The sequence below is a fragment of the Coniosporium apollinis genome (assembly GCF_000281105.1).
Source record: "Coniosporium apollinis CBS 100218 chromosome Unknown supercont1.17, whole genome shotgun sequence".
NCBI lineage: Eukaryota > Fungi > Ascomycota > Dothideomycetes > Coniosporium > Coniosporium apollinis.
The window spans coordinates 1-16,592 of record NW_006913279.1 but is presented as its reverse complement, the minus strand read 5'-3'; the positions used below and the strand labels follow the sequence as shown (position 1 = coordinate 16,592).

Here is a 16,592-nt window from a genome sequence, read left to right as displayed (position 1 = left end):
AAGGACTCACAGAGTGAGTCAGTCCGAGTTTTCCCGTTCATCCTCCATCTTATGATGATAAGCCAATTATTCACAGACCTGTTCTGAAATCTCATGTGGACACCAAATTGTTCCAACTGCTGTCTGATCTCGACACTCAATTCAAGCACTTTTCCGACCACTACTGCGGGACTTCACTAATGGATTATGTATCAGGGGCACTGGAAGACGTATTAGTCTCATGTCACTACAGTACAGACTGGTCCATATCCCGGAGCTGTCTGACACTATCGTGCTGACGGAATCTTCGCCATTCATATCGAGCTTCACTCGGCTTCGCGCATGTGCACAATCGCCACACAGTACTAGCATCAGCAAACCTGAGCGCAGCACGACAGGACTGGACTCGGCAGCTCGTGGGAGACGACGCACCGTACTTTATCCGTGAATCCGCAACGGGAGGGCGGCCAGTACACTAATCTTACTGCACACATCTTCTGAACTGCTAGAGTAAGAGCGCTAGCAATACGGATAGTACCCCAGTGGTATGATGCTTTCCATACCCATCAGCTTCGATGGTGTGAGTGTCACTTTGTGTTAGATCTACCACGTGATTGAATCATCGTACTGTGCTCAACTCTCAGCTCGCTGGGTCAGTGCCTCCAGTGATTCCCTTGGCCAGTCCTCCGCCGGTCATATCAACTCCACTCCCTTTGCTCGTTCACCCGTCTCGCATCCTCGACCCAAGCCCGAATAGTCCCGTACACGTTCCTGTGCATCTCGATCCCTCGCTTCTATACCGTCCAAGAACGGAGAAATCCCCTTTCCACCGCCAGCTTAAACTGGCGCTTGATATCGACAGGAATGCGGATAGCGTAACGGATATCGTCTCCTATGCTAAAATCAGGTAGGACGCGTTGTCTTCGAAGAGCTCTTCAACAAAAGTAACGGCTTGGGAGTCACGGAAGGCGTCAGTGTTGACTCTGTCGTAAGAAAATGCGGCTTTGTGGTCTGCGACTTCTGTTGTCAGTCCCATTCGGATGACAGTCAATATCATTAGGGAGGCGAGGCATTGGTAACGGAGGACTCTGCCGGTGTAGGAAAGGTAGGGGTTCAACTGAGTTTTTGGGTTCATTGTGTCTGTAAGAATGGGCTTGTGAAGCTGTATCACGCGTAACGATGACGCTCGCGGTGGTTTTCTGGCTTTACATCTTGTGCTTCCGGGAGCCGAGGAAGTTGTTGGACCTTTGTTACCTGGTGGTGATGCTTCACGCTTGCTGTTTCTTTGGGGTGTTCTCTAAGAGACATGTGCTGGTTCTGGCAGCCTTCTTCTCATGGAAGCTTTACATCGCTGCAGTTATCCCTTCCAGTCGGTGTGCGTAGAGTCAGGTAGTTCGTCGTGGAGCGGCCCCCGCTCATCCCCGTCTTGAAGGCTCAGAGAAGAGACCCAAGCCATGCTTCACCGTGTCGAAGAAGATACGAGCATGGATATGGAGCAGGGGTATTATAGAGATGGCTTCGCCGCGGGCTCCTTCGTCATTCGAAGTCCGATAATGGGATACACTGAAATTCACGGCTTTGATGTTACCCCGATGATGATGTTGAGATATGGTGGTCACGCTGTAGTTTAGATGAAGGGACCAAATGGCGAACACTCCGGATGCTCCACCGGCTGCAACCATTGATCCCTGATAACGTTCTCAAAATAGTAAACACCTACTCGTACCCACCGAAGCTGCACGAGTGCGGAACTAGAGTCGCACCATGGTGGTTCCTAGGAACTCTACCGCGGATCTTTTGGAGTATGGGTGAGGAGCTCGACTGGTGCCCGATGGCTCGAGCATCATCCATGGACTTGAACGAACATTGCCACCACGTCATGTCTCATGGTAGCTATCATGAAGGTTCCTGAGGGCTCTCGACCACCAGGACGCAGCTTGGCCGGACGGCTGAAACGAGGGATCGGCGGAAGCGTGCCTGGGGCGAGAGCTTGGAGGAACGCCGGGAGAGCGCGAAGCCGCTCCATCCCATCCACCTGAGCCACCGTCGCAAAAACTTGCAAGACTCCCTGCAGCTCTTGATGCTGCAGGTGATGAAGACGGGCGGACGGTTTGACGGGCGGCGAGTGGCAGGGTGGCTGGTTGGTCGATTTCCCCCGCCACACGAATGCCAAGCTCGCTTGCAGCCCGCCCTCCGGTTCCGCCTTCGCCGCCTCCAACGTGCATCGCGAGGGATCAGCATCGCGTACAGCAAGAGGATGCAGCAATATATTGCCCTATGACGATGGGAGCCGAAGAGAGGGGCAGTCCCCGGGGCAGTCCTCGGGGCAGTCCTCAGGGCTTTGGCAAGCCGGTGGAGCTTGACAATCCTTGGGCGCCGCTTCTGAAGCATCAGGGTCGGTGAGATCATCCTGTTTACCGCCGCCCGGCCACGATAGCCCAGCCTGCCAGCCTCTCCAGAGCTCCAACCACCACACATCATCGCCACCTTGATTTCAGCTACAGCTACAAAAGATCTTTGCATTCCAACCATGGCCTCTCTTCGCCATCTGTCTTTCGTTGCAGAATCTGCCCCTCATCCCAAGAATCGTCCTGTGCGATCCTCCCAGTCTCGCAAACCTTCGCTAATTGATCCGTTATGATCTCCTCGATACAGTTTGCCTTGGCGGCCTTACCTGTCCTAGCTTTTGCACAATCAGAGTCTGCAAGCGTGATAGTCCCTATCACGCTCAATGGCTACATAACATCCATCGTACTACCAACCTTCCCTGGCACAGCCGCTCCGAGTGCGCCTTTGACCGTGATTCCTGCTCCCCTTGTGGTATCTGGGGTCCTATCGAGTGCCGCTTCGGTAATCGATTCCCTCGAATCGGCCGCATACAACTACTTCTCGACCGCAGCATCTGGTATGTAATTCCTCCCGCTTGAACTACAAGCAGACAAACTGACGTGAGCAAAGGCGTTACTCTTACCACCTCCTACATCCCCGTCCTAGTACCCGTCCCAACCGAGACGTCGACCGCGACCGTGGTTCAGACAATCACATCATGCACAGGAGATGCTCCTGGCTGCCCGGCTTCGGCGACCCCTGCAGCGAGCGTGTCTCCGGCGTCGAGCGATTTAACAGCGACGACTACTACTTTGACGACTACCGCTTCCCCAGCATCAACCCTTTCCTCTGCTCTGAGCAGCCCTCAGGAGTCAACAACAATCGCAGTAGTTCCTGTCCCCGTTCCAACCCCGGAAAGCTCATCGGCTCAAGAGTCTACCACGGCCGTGGTGGTCCCTATTCCGGCCCCTACGCCAGGGCCCTCATCCACATCTTTGAACGCTCTATCCGTCTTTAGCTCCGCCCTCGAAACTATCTCTGTACCAGAGAGCACGACAAACGCACTCTCCGTCTTAAGCTCCGCCTTGGCCACCTACCCGCCAATCGTTGTCCCTGTTCCCCTTCCCACAGGCGCGCAGTCCACTCTCAGCTCAGCCTACAGCAGCATCCTCTCTTCAGCCGAAAATGCAGCCTCATCAGCCGCTTCCTCAATCGCGAGCCAGGCTTCTACAGCGCCTGGCGCAGCGTCCAGCGCCATTAGCTCAGCAGCCTCCTCCATCGCCAGTGAGGCGTCCTCAATCGCCAGTTCCGTGGCTGGAACCACCATTATTGGCGGAATCACAACTTCTGTCCCCAGTGACGCCTCTAGCGTCCTCTCCACAGCATCAGGCTTCATCACGTCCGTCTCGTCTTCCGTTCTGAGCGAGGCATCCAGTATCGCCGCGTCCGCTAGCAGTGAGGCGTCCGCCGTCCTCTCGAGCATCTCCTCAGTCATAGCCAGCGCCGAATCCTCGGCCTCGAGCGTTTTGGCGTCGGCGACTGGCGGGTTTGCTTCAACCGAGCCTGCATCAACCCTCCAGACTGTGACTACAACTGCTGCCTCAGTATCGCAAGAGTCGGGTTCTACCGCTGTGGGCCCAGTCGAGACGTCTACAGAGACGTCAACAGTCAGCGGGACTGCATCGACGCTTCAAACGATCACAACGACTACTACCTCTTCGGCTTCGCAAACTCAAAGTTCGAGCTCTGAGAGCTCAGTCGAGACCACTACACAGACGTCTACGGAGGTTGCTAGCGCGACCGAGCCAGCGCCAGCCCCTACGGCGAGTGGGAGCGGTGCTAATGGGCTGCGGCTGCCGACTCTGGCGGCCCTCTTTGCCGCTGCTCTCGCTGGATGGTTGATTCTATGATGACTTTGCCATTCGGTCTATTTATGTGTATTGAGATCGATTTAGCGAGGAGTTCAGGTGGGATGGTAATGAATTTAATATTGCTGCCCGGGCACGGAATCTTGGAATTTTGGGCCTTTGGATTCCCTACACTAACGAACATGATAGTTGGAGGACTTTGTGAGGTGAATAAGATGATACACGCCACGCGCTCTACAGCGGGACACTCTAGTGTTTATACGCTACCGGATAGCGGTAATAACAATCCACAAGACATCCGTAACGAGCTCTTTGTCCCCACTGTGCAATTGAAGAACAGCAGCACCATCATCATCGTTAGCCCTTGCCGTGCTCTCCGCGCTCATATGCCACCTGCTAGACCCGAACGAAGCCATATTAATTTACCCAGCTCATGTCTTGCAAACCGGCCGGAGAACGCACGAAGCCAATTTTCCGCCAGAAGGGCCATGGAAAACCGGCTTCGTCATGCCCAGGAGCCCAGGACCGGCCTCGCTATGCCTACGGGCATCGAAGACTGCCATTCCATCGGCGTCCCTTCGTCGCTAGAATCGCGCACAAGCTCTTAACGCAAGATTTGCCTCACTATCAATCGATAATCAGATTCTCTTCCTAGAGTAACTTCACGAGATAGATGAAAGGAAGTTCAAGGCTATGCCTCCCAAGGCTGAATCCATCCGTGTTGATATGATACTGAACAGCGGTAGTGGCAGTTCAGACTACATAATGTCCCCCACGACGGAGAAGAATAATTGACACAACGACCTCGAAGTTCGAAGGTTAAAGCCGCTTGACTGATAGCGAGAGGAAGGAGATATGGCTTGACATTGTGCTCCTTCGATCGATACAAGGAGCCTCAATGGGCTGCATATGCTGTCCCACCGAGCTTCTGGAGTAGCGCTGTATCGGCTACGTATCGTTTTGTCAATTCGGGCGGTGATCAGTTACGCAGTGGTACGAATCCCTCCTTTCAATCATGGTTACACTATTCAATTCAGCTGCGAGAGAGAAGCACCAGGAAGTGAATGTTCATTAAGCTACTATGGAACGATCTAACCAAGGTAAACTCCGAGAGCGCCACGAAGGTCCGCGCTCTTTACCCTTTCTTTAGGATCCTCGGCGAGCGCCTCTAGCATCCAAGTGTTCAGCTCAGGAGAATACGCATGGTCTCCGAACTTCCCTGAATATTCACGACCGGGCAGCGCGCAAATCTGCGTCACCTCCCTTGGCACGTTTCTGTAGAAGAAGTTCGGATCCATTCTCTCGAGCTCGTCGGCATCCGAGAACTTTGCCCGAAACTCGTGAAGGTTGGCAGTTGGCGGCCGCCCCAACGCCAGGAAGTGCACGATAGCACCAATACTCCACACATCCCCGGCAGGCGTGGCGACAGGCGTTTCCGGAGGCTGCCAATCTGGCGTCCCGCCATCGAATTTGTAATCCTTGTTGCTTTTGCCTGGCTGGAAGAGGACCGCCAGTCCGAAGTCTGCCAGCTTGACTGCCGGATATGGGTATGGCGAGTCGGGCACGAACTTCTCCGCGAGCAGCACGTTCTCGGGCTTGATGTCCCTGTGGATCAGCGGATACCCACCCGGATGGGACGTGGCGCTGCCGCTGTGGAGGAACGCTAAAGCTTGGCTTAGTTGCCGGAAGACGTGCCAGAGGAAGGGTTCGGGAATACTTACGCCACTACGTCTGTACGACGAGGCAAGATCGTGGAGATCACCACCCGAGCAGTACTCGAGCAGGATGGTCGCTCGCGATGGGATGGGTGCTCGGTTGAAAGCCCCAAGGTAGCCGACGATGTGGTCGTGTCGCCGTATGTCGCGAAGGATCACGGCCTCAGGTGGGGGTTTGCGAAGCGCGCTGTGCCTCACCAACTTCGCGACAACAACCTGGGAAGACGTCTTATGCCTGCACAAGATCGCCTGGCCCTCGCCGCCCTTGCCGATGACGCTAATTCGTTCATAGTCTTTACCAAAACCATTAGGCTCCGGTATGGTAGAGGGCTTTATTGCGTTCGACTGAGATTGTTGTGGTTTCGACATTCTGGTTTCGGTAGACAAAGTTTCGACTTTGAAGAATAGAAATCCTAGAAGGAGAGGTCCATTTTATATAGTCCGCGAGGCTGAGTGTATCTACGCTGGGAACGAAAGTTAACCGAGGACGATGTCTTTGTTGCCGAACAGTGCGCGCAGACAAAGCCATTGTTGGCATCGTCCACATAGTACAACAGAAGAGGGGCTCCAGAGTGAACGGGCAAGAAAACAATGTTACTGCAATCGTCCGCCGTGCTGGATGATCCTTAGACAGCACTCGAGGCCCGCTGAAGTTTCAGTCTTCAACTCCACCGTGCAAGACTGCGCCATGGTTTTGGTGCAATGAGAGTCGCGCGGTTGTGTTGATAGGTGTGAGAGTAAGTGAAAGAGAGTTTGAAGAGCATGAATGCTATTTGGAGGTATATTCACAGAAAGCGAATGAAGTATGAACCCAAAACTTCGCGAGAGAACGGAAATGGGAAGAGGAATGAACGAGGACATATAATGTGTACAGTACTGTTTCGTACCTACAGAGTGCTATTCTATGGTCTTCTGTCTCATCTTCAGACAGAGTGGAGCTGCCTGTCTCAGCTTTTGCGGCTGGGAAGTGTCTCGAATGGACGATAGAGGAAGAGAAGGTCGCTGCACTATCTGCCTGGCCGCGCACGGCGATAAGGCAGTGGCAACACTCACAAGGGATTGTGAGATGTTGAGATTTTGGGTTGGAGTTACAGTTAAGCATCGAATCCGAAAGCGGCGGCTAGAGAACCTTGCCCTTTCCAAATGCTTCGAATACTTCTACAGCCAATGAACAAGCGCTAATCATATTTCGTGGAGAAGTTCCTAGTGAATTGTGGCCTTGTAGCGCCTTCTTGCCTACACAATCCCGAGAAGCGCTATTGCCAGCCGTGGTTCTCTTCCACGCTCCGAGAACACCATCAGTCCTTCGACGCGCTCACACCGCTCTCTTATAGCTACACTAACTGCGCCGGATCCACATAGCTCTGGACAGGCACTGACTATTACTACGGCGGCAGAGACTATCCCAAGATACGGATTCGATACCGCTGGACTGGCACGTGATTGCGGAATGTTGGAAGCACAGTTCCCAGTCCTAATACAGGCCAAAGGTGCATAGCATGGCACAAGCTAGCTTGCCATATTCCGGGAAGGGCTGACATGGTGGATCCGGCTAATGTCGTAATAACAGGTCAGGACTGGACAAGCGCATGCGAAGATTGGATGACATTTAGAGGACAAGCAGGTCATTAAGGAGCCAGAACAGGCGCTTGGGAGTGGTATACCATACGCAGTATTTTCACGTACCACGTGATATTGTCCAACAGCAAGCTACAGGTTTTCCACGGAAAAGCTGGGACCGGCGTCAGGTAGGATTTTCCGCTCTCGAGAGCCGCTGCCGCAGCTCACCGAGCTGCTGCTCGTAGGGTGCGAAGGCACGTAAGCCTTCGCTGGGTTGACTTACGCCTAAGCGGGATGCATGGAATCTCCTGCCCCCACGTCCCAGTTGTGGAACAGGACGGTCTTGGAAACCATGTTGCATGAGCCCGAGCATAGTTAGATTGAGCAAGTCGTGCAACGCTCATACCGGGCTCTATGAGCTTGGAGGCGACCGAAGATCAGGTTGCCGCGTTCGAGGTTCAGGACGTCCAAGCTGCGTCGTGCTGCTGGTCCAGATGGAGTCTGCAATTCCTTTATACCAATCCCGTATCTAACCAGGTCAGCGTCGATCAAGCCGATACATGGACCAAGTCATACCCCTTTGAACGGTGTCTCCTCCCTCCCCCAGTCCATGAAGAGGATTCCATAACCTAGCACGACTGCCAGGGCTGTCAGTAACTGCCGCTCCTCAGCGGGCACGCTTCCCACATACAGATGACGCTTCCTAACTGCGCTAGCTTAACCATCTTTGTCCATCGGGGCCGCGCCCACTTCAGCTTCGCCCTTCTCCTGTATCTGCGCTCAAGTCTGAACTGGTGCTTCTGCGAGAGCTTGGCGAAGTCTGGCGGCCATATCTTCTGCGCTTTGTATGGATTCGCGTGGATGTTGAAAGCGGGCCTCGGCGCCTCGGCGGCTAGACGTGCTAGAGTGCGTAGCATAGGTACAGGGAGAGCGCTTTCAGCCCTCCACACAGGTTTGCGCCTTCAGATGCGGTAGTCGAGGTACTTCGGAGGTTGTGATGCGCTTGCTGATGGAGCCCTTAGGAGCTCGAAGTCGGCACGTCGGCGTGTTTCCTGAGCTCGCCTCTCACCGCCTCTGAACCCCACGCGGCTGCCGGACGAATTCTGCCACCTCGAAGCTCGGATTTCTGAGCCTCAGTTGACTCAAGCCTGCTGTAAACACATAGACGCGTCGCAAGCACCACCCGCAGAAAAATGGCCGCACTTGTCGACGGGCTCGATCCGACCAGCAGCTCCCAGAAGACACTCAAAATCGAGAACACCGAAAAGCGCGACACCCTCATAGCGGCGGAGCAGCAATATCAGAAAAAATGGCAGGACGAAGGTGTCTTCGATGCGGAAGCTCCCTCGACAGCAGAAGTGCCCTTTGGCTCGATGCCTGCAGCTGAGCTCCGAGCAAAGCATCCCAAATGGCTCGGAAGCATGGCATATCCGGTTTGTCACTGCCCTCATGGAGTCTACAACGTTTAACTGACTGGTGATTAAGTACATGAACGGTACTTTGGTAGGTGGGCTACCTCTCGCGGTTCCTCACGCTCGCTGACGTACCGTGGCACGCTGGTCATGCCTTTACAGCTTCGTGAGTCCAACCAGGAGCTCCCTAGTTACTTGATCAGGTGCTGATAATGATCCAGGAAGGTCGAGTTCGCCGCAGGCTTCGCACGCATGCAGGGCAAGCGCACCATCTTCCCCCTCGGCTTCCACTGTACCGGCATGCCCATCAAGACTTGCGCCGACAAGCTGGTCCGGGAGATCGAGATGTTTGGCGAGAAGTTCGAGGGCTATGGTCAGGAAGATGGTGTCGACGGCGAAGTGGAGGAACCACCTGCGCCTACCAACGAAACGAAGACCGACATTACAAAATTCACAGCGAAGAAGGGGAAGGCAAATGCTAAGGCTGTCAAGGCAAGAGGGCAAAGCTACCGCGATGACAGCGGAATGCTAACATAGGATACAAGGCAAAATACCAGTTCCAGATCATGCTGGCCCTTGGAATCCCCTTGGAAGAGATACACGAATTCGCAGATCCAGCGAAATGGCTCCAATACTTCCCACCACTTTGCAAACGCGACCTCAATTCCTTCGGAGCTCGTATCACTTGGAAGCGCAGCTTTGTCACTACGGATGCTAACCCATACTACGATGCGTTCGTACGCTGGCAAATGAACCGTCTAAAAGAGTTGAACAAGATAAAGTTCGGGAAGCGCTTCACTGTGTACTCGCCGAAAGACGGCCAAGCTTGCATGGACCACGACCGGAGCACGGGCGAAGGCGTCGGCACAACAGAGTACGTCGCCATAAAGCAGCGAGTACTCGAGTGGGCTGAGCCCGCACGGAAGAAGCTCGCAGACGCGCTGCCTGCAGATGCAAAGGTCAGCTTTGTGTCAGCGACACTACGACCTGAGACGATGTACGGCCAGGTATGCGTCTTTGTTGGGCCGGGAGTGACCTACGGGATCTTCAAAGCTGGATCGGAGTATCTCTTTCTGAGCCCTCGAGCTGCACGAGAGATGGCTTTCCAGAGCATCTTCCCGAAGTGGGGCGAATTTCCGCAAGTCGCTGAGCTTCAAGGGTCTGATGTTGTCGGCACCCTCGTGAACGCGCCTTTGTCGGTGCACAAGGACGGTGTAAGGATTCTACCAATGGAATCCGTAAAGCCTACCAAGGGAACGGGTGTGGTTACCTCGGTGCCCAGTGACAGCCCTGACGACTATGCAACGATCACCGACTTGGCTAAGAAGGCAGACTACTATGGCATCAAGAAGGAGTGGGCAGAGCTTGAGATTATTCCTATCATCGAAACGCCCTCCTATGGAAACCTTACTGCACCGTTCTTGGTCAAAGAACACAAGATCAACTCTCCTAAGGACGCAACGCAGCTCGCACTCGCCAAGGACTTAGCTTACAAGGCCGGATTCTACGAAGGAACCATGATCTATGGTGACTTTAAGGGCAAATCTGTCCAGGAGGCGAAGCCGCTCGTAAGAGAAGCCCTCCTTGACTCGGGTGATGCGTTCGTCTTCGCAGACATAGATGGATTGGTTATCAGTCGATCTGGTGATGAGTGCGTCGCCGCACATCTTGATCAGTGGTATCTGAACTATGGGACGACTGCTAACGGAGGCGATGGCGAGTGGTGCGATGCCGTACATGACCATCTCAACGGAGAGCTCAATACTTTTTCGAGTGATACAAAGAATCAATTCGAACAGACCCTAGGTTGGCTTTCTCAGTGGGCCTGTGCTAGATCATACGGCCTAGGCTCAAAGCTTCCGTGGGATCCCAAGTTCCTTGTTGAGTCTCTCTCAGACTCGACAATCTATATGTCGTACTATACAGTGGCTCACTTACTGCACAACGACATCTTCGGACGTCAGCAAGGCCAGGCGAAAGTCGGTCCCGAGGAAATGACCGATGAGATCTGGGACTACATTTTCGCCCGAAGCGATGAGATGCCATCCTCAATGCCACAAGAGAAACTGCAAATGCTTAGGCGATCGTTCGAATACTGGTACCCTGCGGATCTCCGTGTCTCCGGCAAGGATCTCATCCAAAATCACTTGACTTTCTTCCTGTACATTCACGTCGCGCTGTGGCCCAAGGAGTACCTCCCGCGCGCCATCCGCGCTAACGGACATCTGCTACTGAATGGCCAAAAGATGAGCAAGAGCACAGGAAACTTCTTAACCCTGAGCCAAGCGGTGGAGAAGTTCGGCGCCGACGCTACTCGAATCGCCCTAGCAGATGCCGGCGACGGGATCGATGATGCGAACTTCGATGAGACTGTGGCCAACAGCAGCATTCTGAAACTCTATGAGCTGAGAAAATGGTGCGAGGAGATGGTCAACGACGCCATCTTGGTCGAGAGCCAGGAGCAGTACGAACAGAAACTCAACGAGCGGATCAGGAACGTCGATGTGATACAGCGGACTGGACCGAAGGATACCATCTGGGATCAGATGTTTGAGAACGAAATGAATGCACTTGTTCAGGAGACGAAGCAACATTACGACAAGTATGTACCGACATCAACAGGCTGAATTGCGCTTACAGTTGTGTATAGAACCGACTTCAAACTCGCCTTGAAATCTGGATTTGTACGTCCTTCATGAATCATTTCTCAATGTGTGCGACACGCGACTGACCCGTTTGCAGTACGACTTCACGGCAGCCCGCGACTTCTACCGCGAAGCCACCAAAGCCGCGAACCTCGGCATGCACTCCTCCCTCACACGCCGCTACATCGAGCTGCAAGCTCTCCTACTCACGCCTATCGCGCCGCACTGGGCCGAGCAAATCTGGCTCGAAGTCCTCAAGCACCCATCGACGATCCAAAACGCGCTCTGGCCTTCCGTCTCCGACCCCTCACCCTCTCTGAACGCCGCACGCGAGTACGTCCGCGCAACCTCTTCGAACATCAACTCCGCGGAAGGCCAGCAGCAGAAGAAGATCGCCAAGGGCAAGAACGTGTCGTACGACCCGAAGAAGGAGAAGAAGCTGACCATCTTCATGGCGAGGAAGTATCCGGCGTGGCAGGATAAGTATATTGATCTTGTGCGCGAGGCGTTCGACGGGTTGAGCGTGGATGTCAAGGCACTGACGCCGAGGATCGAGAAGAAGGAGATGAAGAAGGCGATGCCGTTTGTGCAGAATTTGAAGAGGAGACTTGAGGGTGGCGAGGGGGCGGGCACGGTGTTTGAGCGCAAGCTGGCGTTTGATGAAGTTGAGGTCTTGAGGTGTATGGTGCCGATACTTAAGCAGAATCTGGGTAGGCAGTGTAGGATTGTGGAGATCATCAGTGTGGAGGAAGGCGGGGAGAGTGGAGTTGTGGTTGGTGGTGATAGACCGGAGGGAGAGCGGGTGGAGAAGTTGCAGGCGGGTGCGGCGGTGCCGGGAAGTCCGTCTTTCAGCTTTGAGAACTTGTAAACGGTCTCGTGGGTCATGGATAGAGGTTTTGACGGCTTATGAGAACAACGTTGGGGCGCTGATGAGTATGCGCTTTTGATAGACGAAAACTAGATCACTAGCAAGGCTATGATGACTGCAATGCCCTCTGGTAATCTTCCTGTATCACGGGCCGAGCTACCGGAAAGTACGACATAGCTTGAGTATACTTGCGATTAGGCATGACCAGTACATTCGGCCGACCATGGTGTTCAGGTTGCTCTGCTGGGAGAGCAACAATGCCTCCATGAACGCCGAAAGCTTCGACCTCCTCCGCAAAGCACCAAAGAACTGCCCTACCCGCCCAAGCTTCCTGCCAAATCCGAGTGAGGCGACAAGTCACTATCATGCGTTCTGCTCGTCGACCTCACCCTATCCGATGACGGCGTTAGCCCTCAGTCGCGGACCCCGTTGCGGAGCACTCCCGCCAGCTCCAACCCTACCATGTCCACGAACATCCGCGTCTTCGTCAAGTTCAAAGAATCCACCGTATTCGCCGGCGAAGACGTTGAATGCACGGTGACATTCAAGAACATTGCTCTTGCGCCCGGCACTGAGCGGTCACTTACACGAGGGGCCAAGCCTAATGGCTTCATCCCTGCCGGAGAACGACAGAGAAAGGCTGCACCACTACAGCCAAATGCGAGACCTGCCCCGTCGAGAGCTCCTTCAGTCACCTCTCAAGCTACTACGCAGTACACGAGGGGCCACCGACCCGCGCTGTCCTTGAATACTCCCCCCAGCTTTACTAGTGGACATCCCCTAGGGGCATCAAGCGGAGTGACAGGCGGGCCTCCGGCTTCAGGACAGAAACATGGGAGATCATTGTCTATAGTGTCACTTGGAAATGATGGCTCAGGAGACGCAGGTCCTTCGCGAACAGCGGTTGGACCCACGCGGAGGCCATCCTGGGGTCATGGACGGTCCGCAAGTCTCCACGGCATGCCCGGTAGAGGTTTGGGCGGCCCTCACCCAAGTCAGTACATTCCCCAAGTCTTATAGCCGGGCCTGGCAGCTAACGTCTCAAAGCATCTCCAGATGGTCATTCCGTAATTCAACCCTCGCCGCTTGTCGCATCGTCGTCTCCCCCGACTGTCCCCGAAGAACAGCCAGCATTCACACTACCTCTGCGCTCAGCCCGACGCCTATCTGGGCAAGCCATAGGATCTAGCAAGCCGAACATACCCCAATCCACGCAGGAGTCATCAGATGCTTTCCCTCGAAGCTTTAGATTTCCCCGGTCTCCGGAGACCTCTGCTCACGAGCCCTCCGCCACTGCCGCCGATCACAGAACGAGAGCCCCTAACCGAGGATCGCATTCTCCTAGGCCGCCGGACAAGCCTCCAGACCGCACTCAGAACCTGTCGCCCCTCGCCCGGATCCTTTCCGGATCAAGCATGAACGGCACGCCGAGAAGTAGTGGAGAATTCTATACCGCTAGTAATCACTCCGATGGGACTCTCGCGTCCGAGTACATACCGCAACCTACAGCACGCCTCCTGCCACGGCCTGCACATCTCCGGCAAGGCTCGCAAGCGCGAGTTTCTATGTCGCAGCGACCGCCGGAGGTGTTGATGATGGGCTATGCGCAAGTCATGGGATCTTTCACGCTTGATGGGTCTCTTGTCAACCAAGCGCCTTTCGAGGAGATCAAGAGGAAGGGCGTCTTCGGAGGTCAAGGCGGCGGGGGCGTGGTAGGTGTCGAGCGGCCGAAAAGAGAGAGCGGGCTCTTTGGGGCGCTTGGATGGGGTGGTATTGGCGAGTCTCTCAACGGCCTCATAGGCGGCAGTGAGCCGAGTAGTATCAGAGAGATGAGGAGCAAAGCGACTTCGAAAAGCATCCCCCTATTATCAACCCCGCAATCAATCCTGTTCGTTGATCTGCAGCTTGCGCCAGGAGAGAGCAGGTCTTACAGTTACAGCTTCACCTTACCTCGAGGCTTGCCGCCCACCCATAAAGGTAGGGCGATGAAAGTAAATTATCATCTAGCTGTTGGGACGCAGCGGCCAGGCTCGGCGCGAGACCAGCAGGTCAGACATGTCGACGTGCCCTTCCGTGTCTTCGGCAGCGTCACAGGTATATCCTCCACCCTCCAATGTTAGCACGTCAGCTGACCCTATCCAGGCCGCGGCGAGATCCTCGGCCACGACCTAATGTCTCCCTACATCCTCCTCCGGGATGAAGCCCGTACCTCCAGCCTCGACCCGCCGACCCCCTCACACACCACCACCGCGATCTCCGCCGCCAAAAGCAGCAAAGACGCCGCCGCCGGCCTCGAAGACTTCCAAAACTACATCACTGCCCTCCTCACCGCGCCCTCCCCCTCGAGCGGCCTCCTCTCCCCCACCACCGCAACACCTCTCCGCCGCCGCTCCACTCTCGCCGTCCTCGACGAACCCCTCCCCCGCACCGCCAAAGAATCCATCGACCTCGCAATCCTACGCTCGAACATCTCCTCCCCCGGCGCGCCCTCCCCCTCCCGCTTTTCCATCGCGCGCTCCGGCCGGCCGGTCGGAGTGCTGCACCTCGCGCGGCCCTCGTACCGGCTCGGCGAAAGCATCGACGTGGTCATTGACTTCAGCGGCGCGGACATCCCGACCTATGCCGTCGCGATCAGTCTCGAGAACTGCGAGCGCGTGGATCCGGCCCTCGCGCTGAGGAGCGAGGGGAGCGTGGAGCGCGCGACGCGGAAGGTGCTCGCGGCGCAGACGGAGAATACGCTCTGGGCGAGACGCGTGGCGGTGTGTCTGGCTGTGCCGGGCAATGCGACGCCGGAGTTTGTGACGAGTGGGGTCGGGTTGGTGTGGAGGGTTAGGGTCGAGTTTGTGACGCCGAGGGTGGGGGATGAGGGAGGGCAGGAGAGGGAGTGGGGGCAGTTGCTTGAGGAGGTCGGGAGGGATGAGAGGGGGGTTATGCTGGCCGCGGTGGAGAGGCTGGGGTGTGAGAGCTTCGAGGTCGCAATTCCGGTTCGGGTGTATGGGGCTGTGGTTGGGGGTGGCGAGGGCGGTGAGCCGGAGGGCCTGGTGGTGTAGGGGATGATTCCTGTCCCGATCTTCTCAACGCTTTGCGCCGGTCGACGCAGACGGGACAGTGCAGAGGGATGCGTCAGAATTTGGGGCGCAGAGAAAGAGCCGGGCAGCGGGAAGCGCAACGGGCAGCAAAGCTGAAGACACAGTGACGAAAGGGAAGGCCTCGGCGCTAACGGGGAGCAAGACCGTCAGGAGGATCATGGATGGTATGATAACGCGCGAGCCCGGTGGTAGGCACTAGCCCTGTTGTAACGGTTTGGAACAGGAACGTTAAGAAGCGAGAGCCGGGAGGAGCCCGATTGGATGTGAACTTGTATTAGGATGCTTTGGAAGTCGGCTAGGCTGGGCGTATTGATATAGGAAATCTTCAGCACCAAACTAAAGCTGGCTGGGTAAAGGGGAGCCACGAGCGGTCTCATAGGCGCAGCCTGTTCAGCAGCTAGAGATGGGAGAGGGTATCTACGGCGCATTACTGAAGAGGTGCATCTGGTATCTCGTTGATAGGGCGGCTGCCGTTTCAGCTAGGCACATACCATTACAAGTGTCAGTGACCACATCTTCTAGCATTATCAGTGTAAAAGCTGATTGACGAGGTTTAACGCTCCCGTGCATACACCCTCGTCGCCTATCCAATGGGTCCACTTCCTCGGCGCATCCGACGGGTGGTCTACAGGTGACTTTTCTTTGTTGCAACGTCTGAAACATCAACCAGTCCCAACAGACCTGGTCCTATACCGACTAGCGTCCGGACTAGCAGCATGGTCTGCCCTAATCGCATCTGCGGACCGCTCGCCAGCTGAGTGAAGGAGTATATCTCCAGATTTCGTAAAGCTATATCGAGCTGCTGGCTGAAGAATGGCTCAGCGACGATGCGTCTTGAGCATCTCCATGTCCTCTAATTGATTGGCAACGGTTGCTCCAAGAACAACGTCTGCAACATAGAAGCCACTTGCGGATACTGGTGGGTTGACAAACGGGGAGGTCATGGCTTCTCATCTTTCACCCCCCTATACTGCAGCATCGCGTCCTGCAGGACAAAGCGAACTGGTGTTAACAGCCGGGAAGCTGCAGCACATGACTGAGCATGCAGCCCCTGACTGAGCATGCAGCCCCTGACTGAGCATGCAGCCCCTGACTGAGCATGCAGCCCCTGACTGAGCATGCAGCCCC

The 16,592-nt window shown here is 55.3% G+C and overlaps 5 protein-coding genes across 5 annotated transcripts; 2 read left to right on the top strand and 3 right to left on the bottom strand.

Annotated features, from left to right (window-relative positions):
- Positions 1-3,463: 3,463 nt before the first annotated feature.
- Positions 3,464-3,802, bottom strand: W97_03955 (uncharacterized protein; the record flags this gene model as incomplete). Its single annotated transcript, XM_007781849.1, has 1 exon — positions 3,464-3,802. The coding sequence occupies one exon, from the start codon at positions 3,800-3,802 to the stop codon at positions 3,464-3,466; it is 339 nt and encodes a 112-aa protein (XP_007780039.1).
- A 1,464-nt stretch (positions 3,803-5,266) lies between these two features.
- W97_03954 (serine/threonine protein kinase) lies at positions 5,267-6,259 on the bottom strand (the record flags this gene model as incomplete). The annotated part of the gene is made up of 1 exon (XM_007781848.1): positions 5,267-6,259. One exon carries the CDS (start codon positions 6,257-6,259, stop codon positions 5,267-5,269), a length of 993 nt encoding a protein of 330 aa, XP_007780038.1.
- Positions 6,260-8,020: 1,761 nt separating this feature from the next.
- W97_03953 (uncharacterized protein) lies at positions 8,021-8,367 on the bottom strand (the record flags this gene model as incomplete). The annotated part of the gene is made up of 2 exons (XM_007781847.1): positions 8,021-8,097; positions 8,142-8,367. The coding sequence occupies 2 exons, from the start codon at positions 8,365-8,367 to the stop codon at positions 8,021-8,023; spliced, it is 303 nt and encodes a 100-aa protein (XP_007780037.1).
- Positions 8,368-8,643: 276 nt separating this feature from the next.
- On the top strand, positions 8,644-12,375 carry W97_03952 (leucyl-tRNA synthetase; the record flags this gene model as incomplete). The annotated part of the gene is made up of 8 exons (XM_007781846.1): positions 8,644-8,883; positions 8,958-9,028; positions 9,084-9,348; positions 9,384-11,309; positions 11,376-11,464; positions 11,513-11,546; positions 11,605-12,279; positions 12,325-12,375. 8 exons carry the CDS (start codon positions 8,644-8,646, stop codon positions 12,373-12,375), a joined length of 3,351 nt encoding a protein of 1,116 aa, XP_007780036.1.
- A 462-nt stretch (positions 12,376-12,837) lies between these two features.
- W97_03951 (uncharacterized protein) lies at positions 12,838-15,419 on the top strand (the record flags this gene model as incomplete). Its single annotated transcript, XM_007781845.1, has 3 exons — positions 12,838-13,369; positions 13,423-14,469; positions 14,518-15,419. Coding segments are annotated over 3 exons (2,481 nt in total), but the record flags the coding sequence as incomplete, so codon positions are not given.
- Between the last annotated feature and the right edge of the window lie 1,173 nt (positions 15,420-16,592).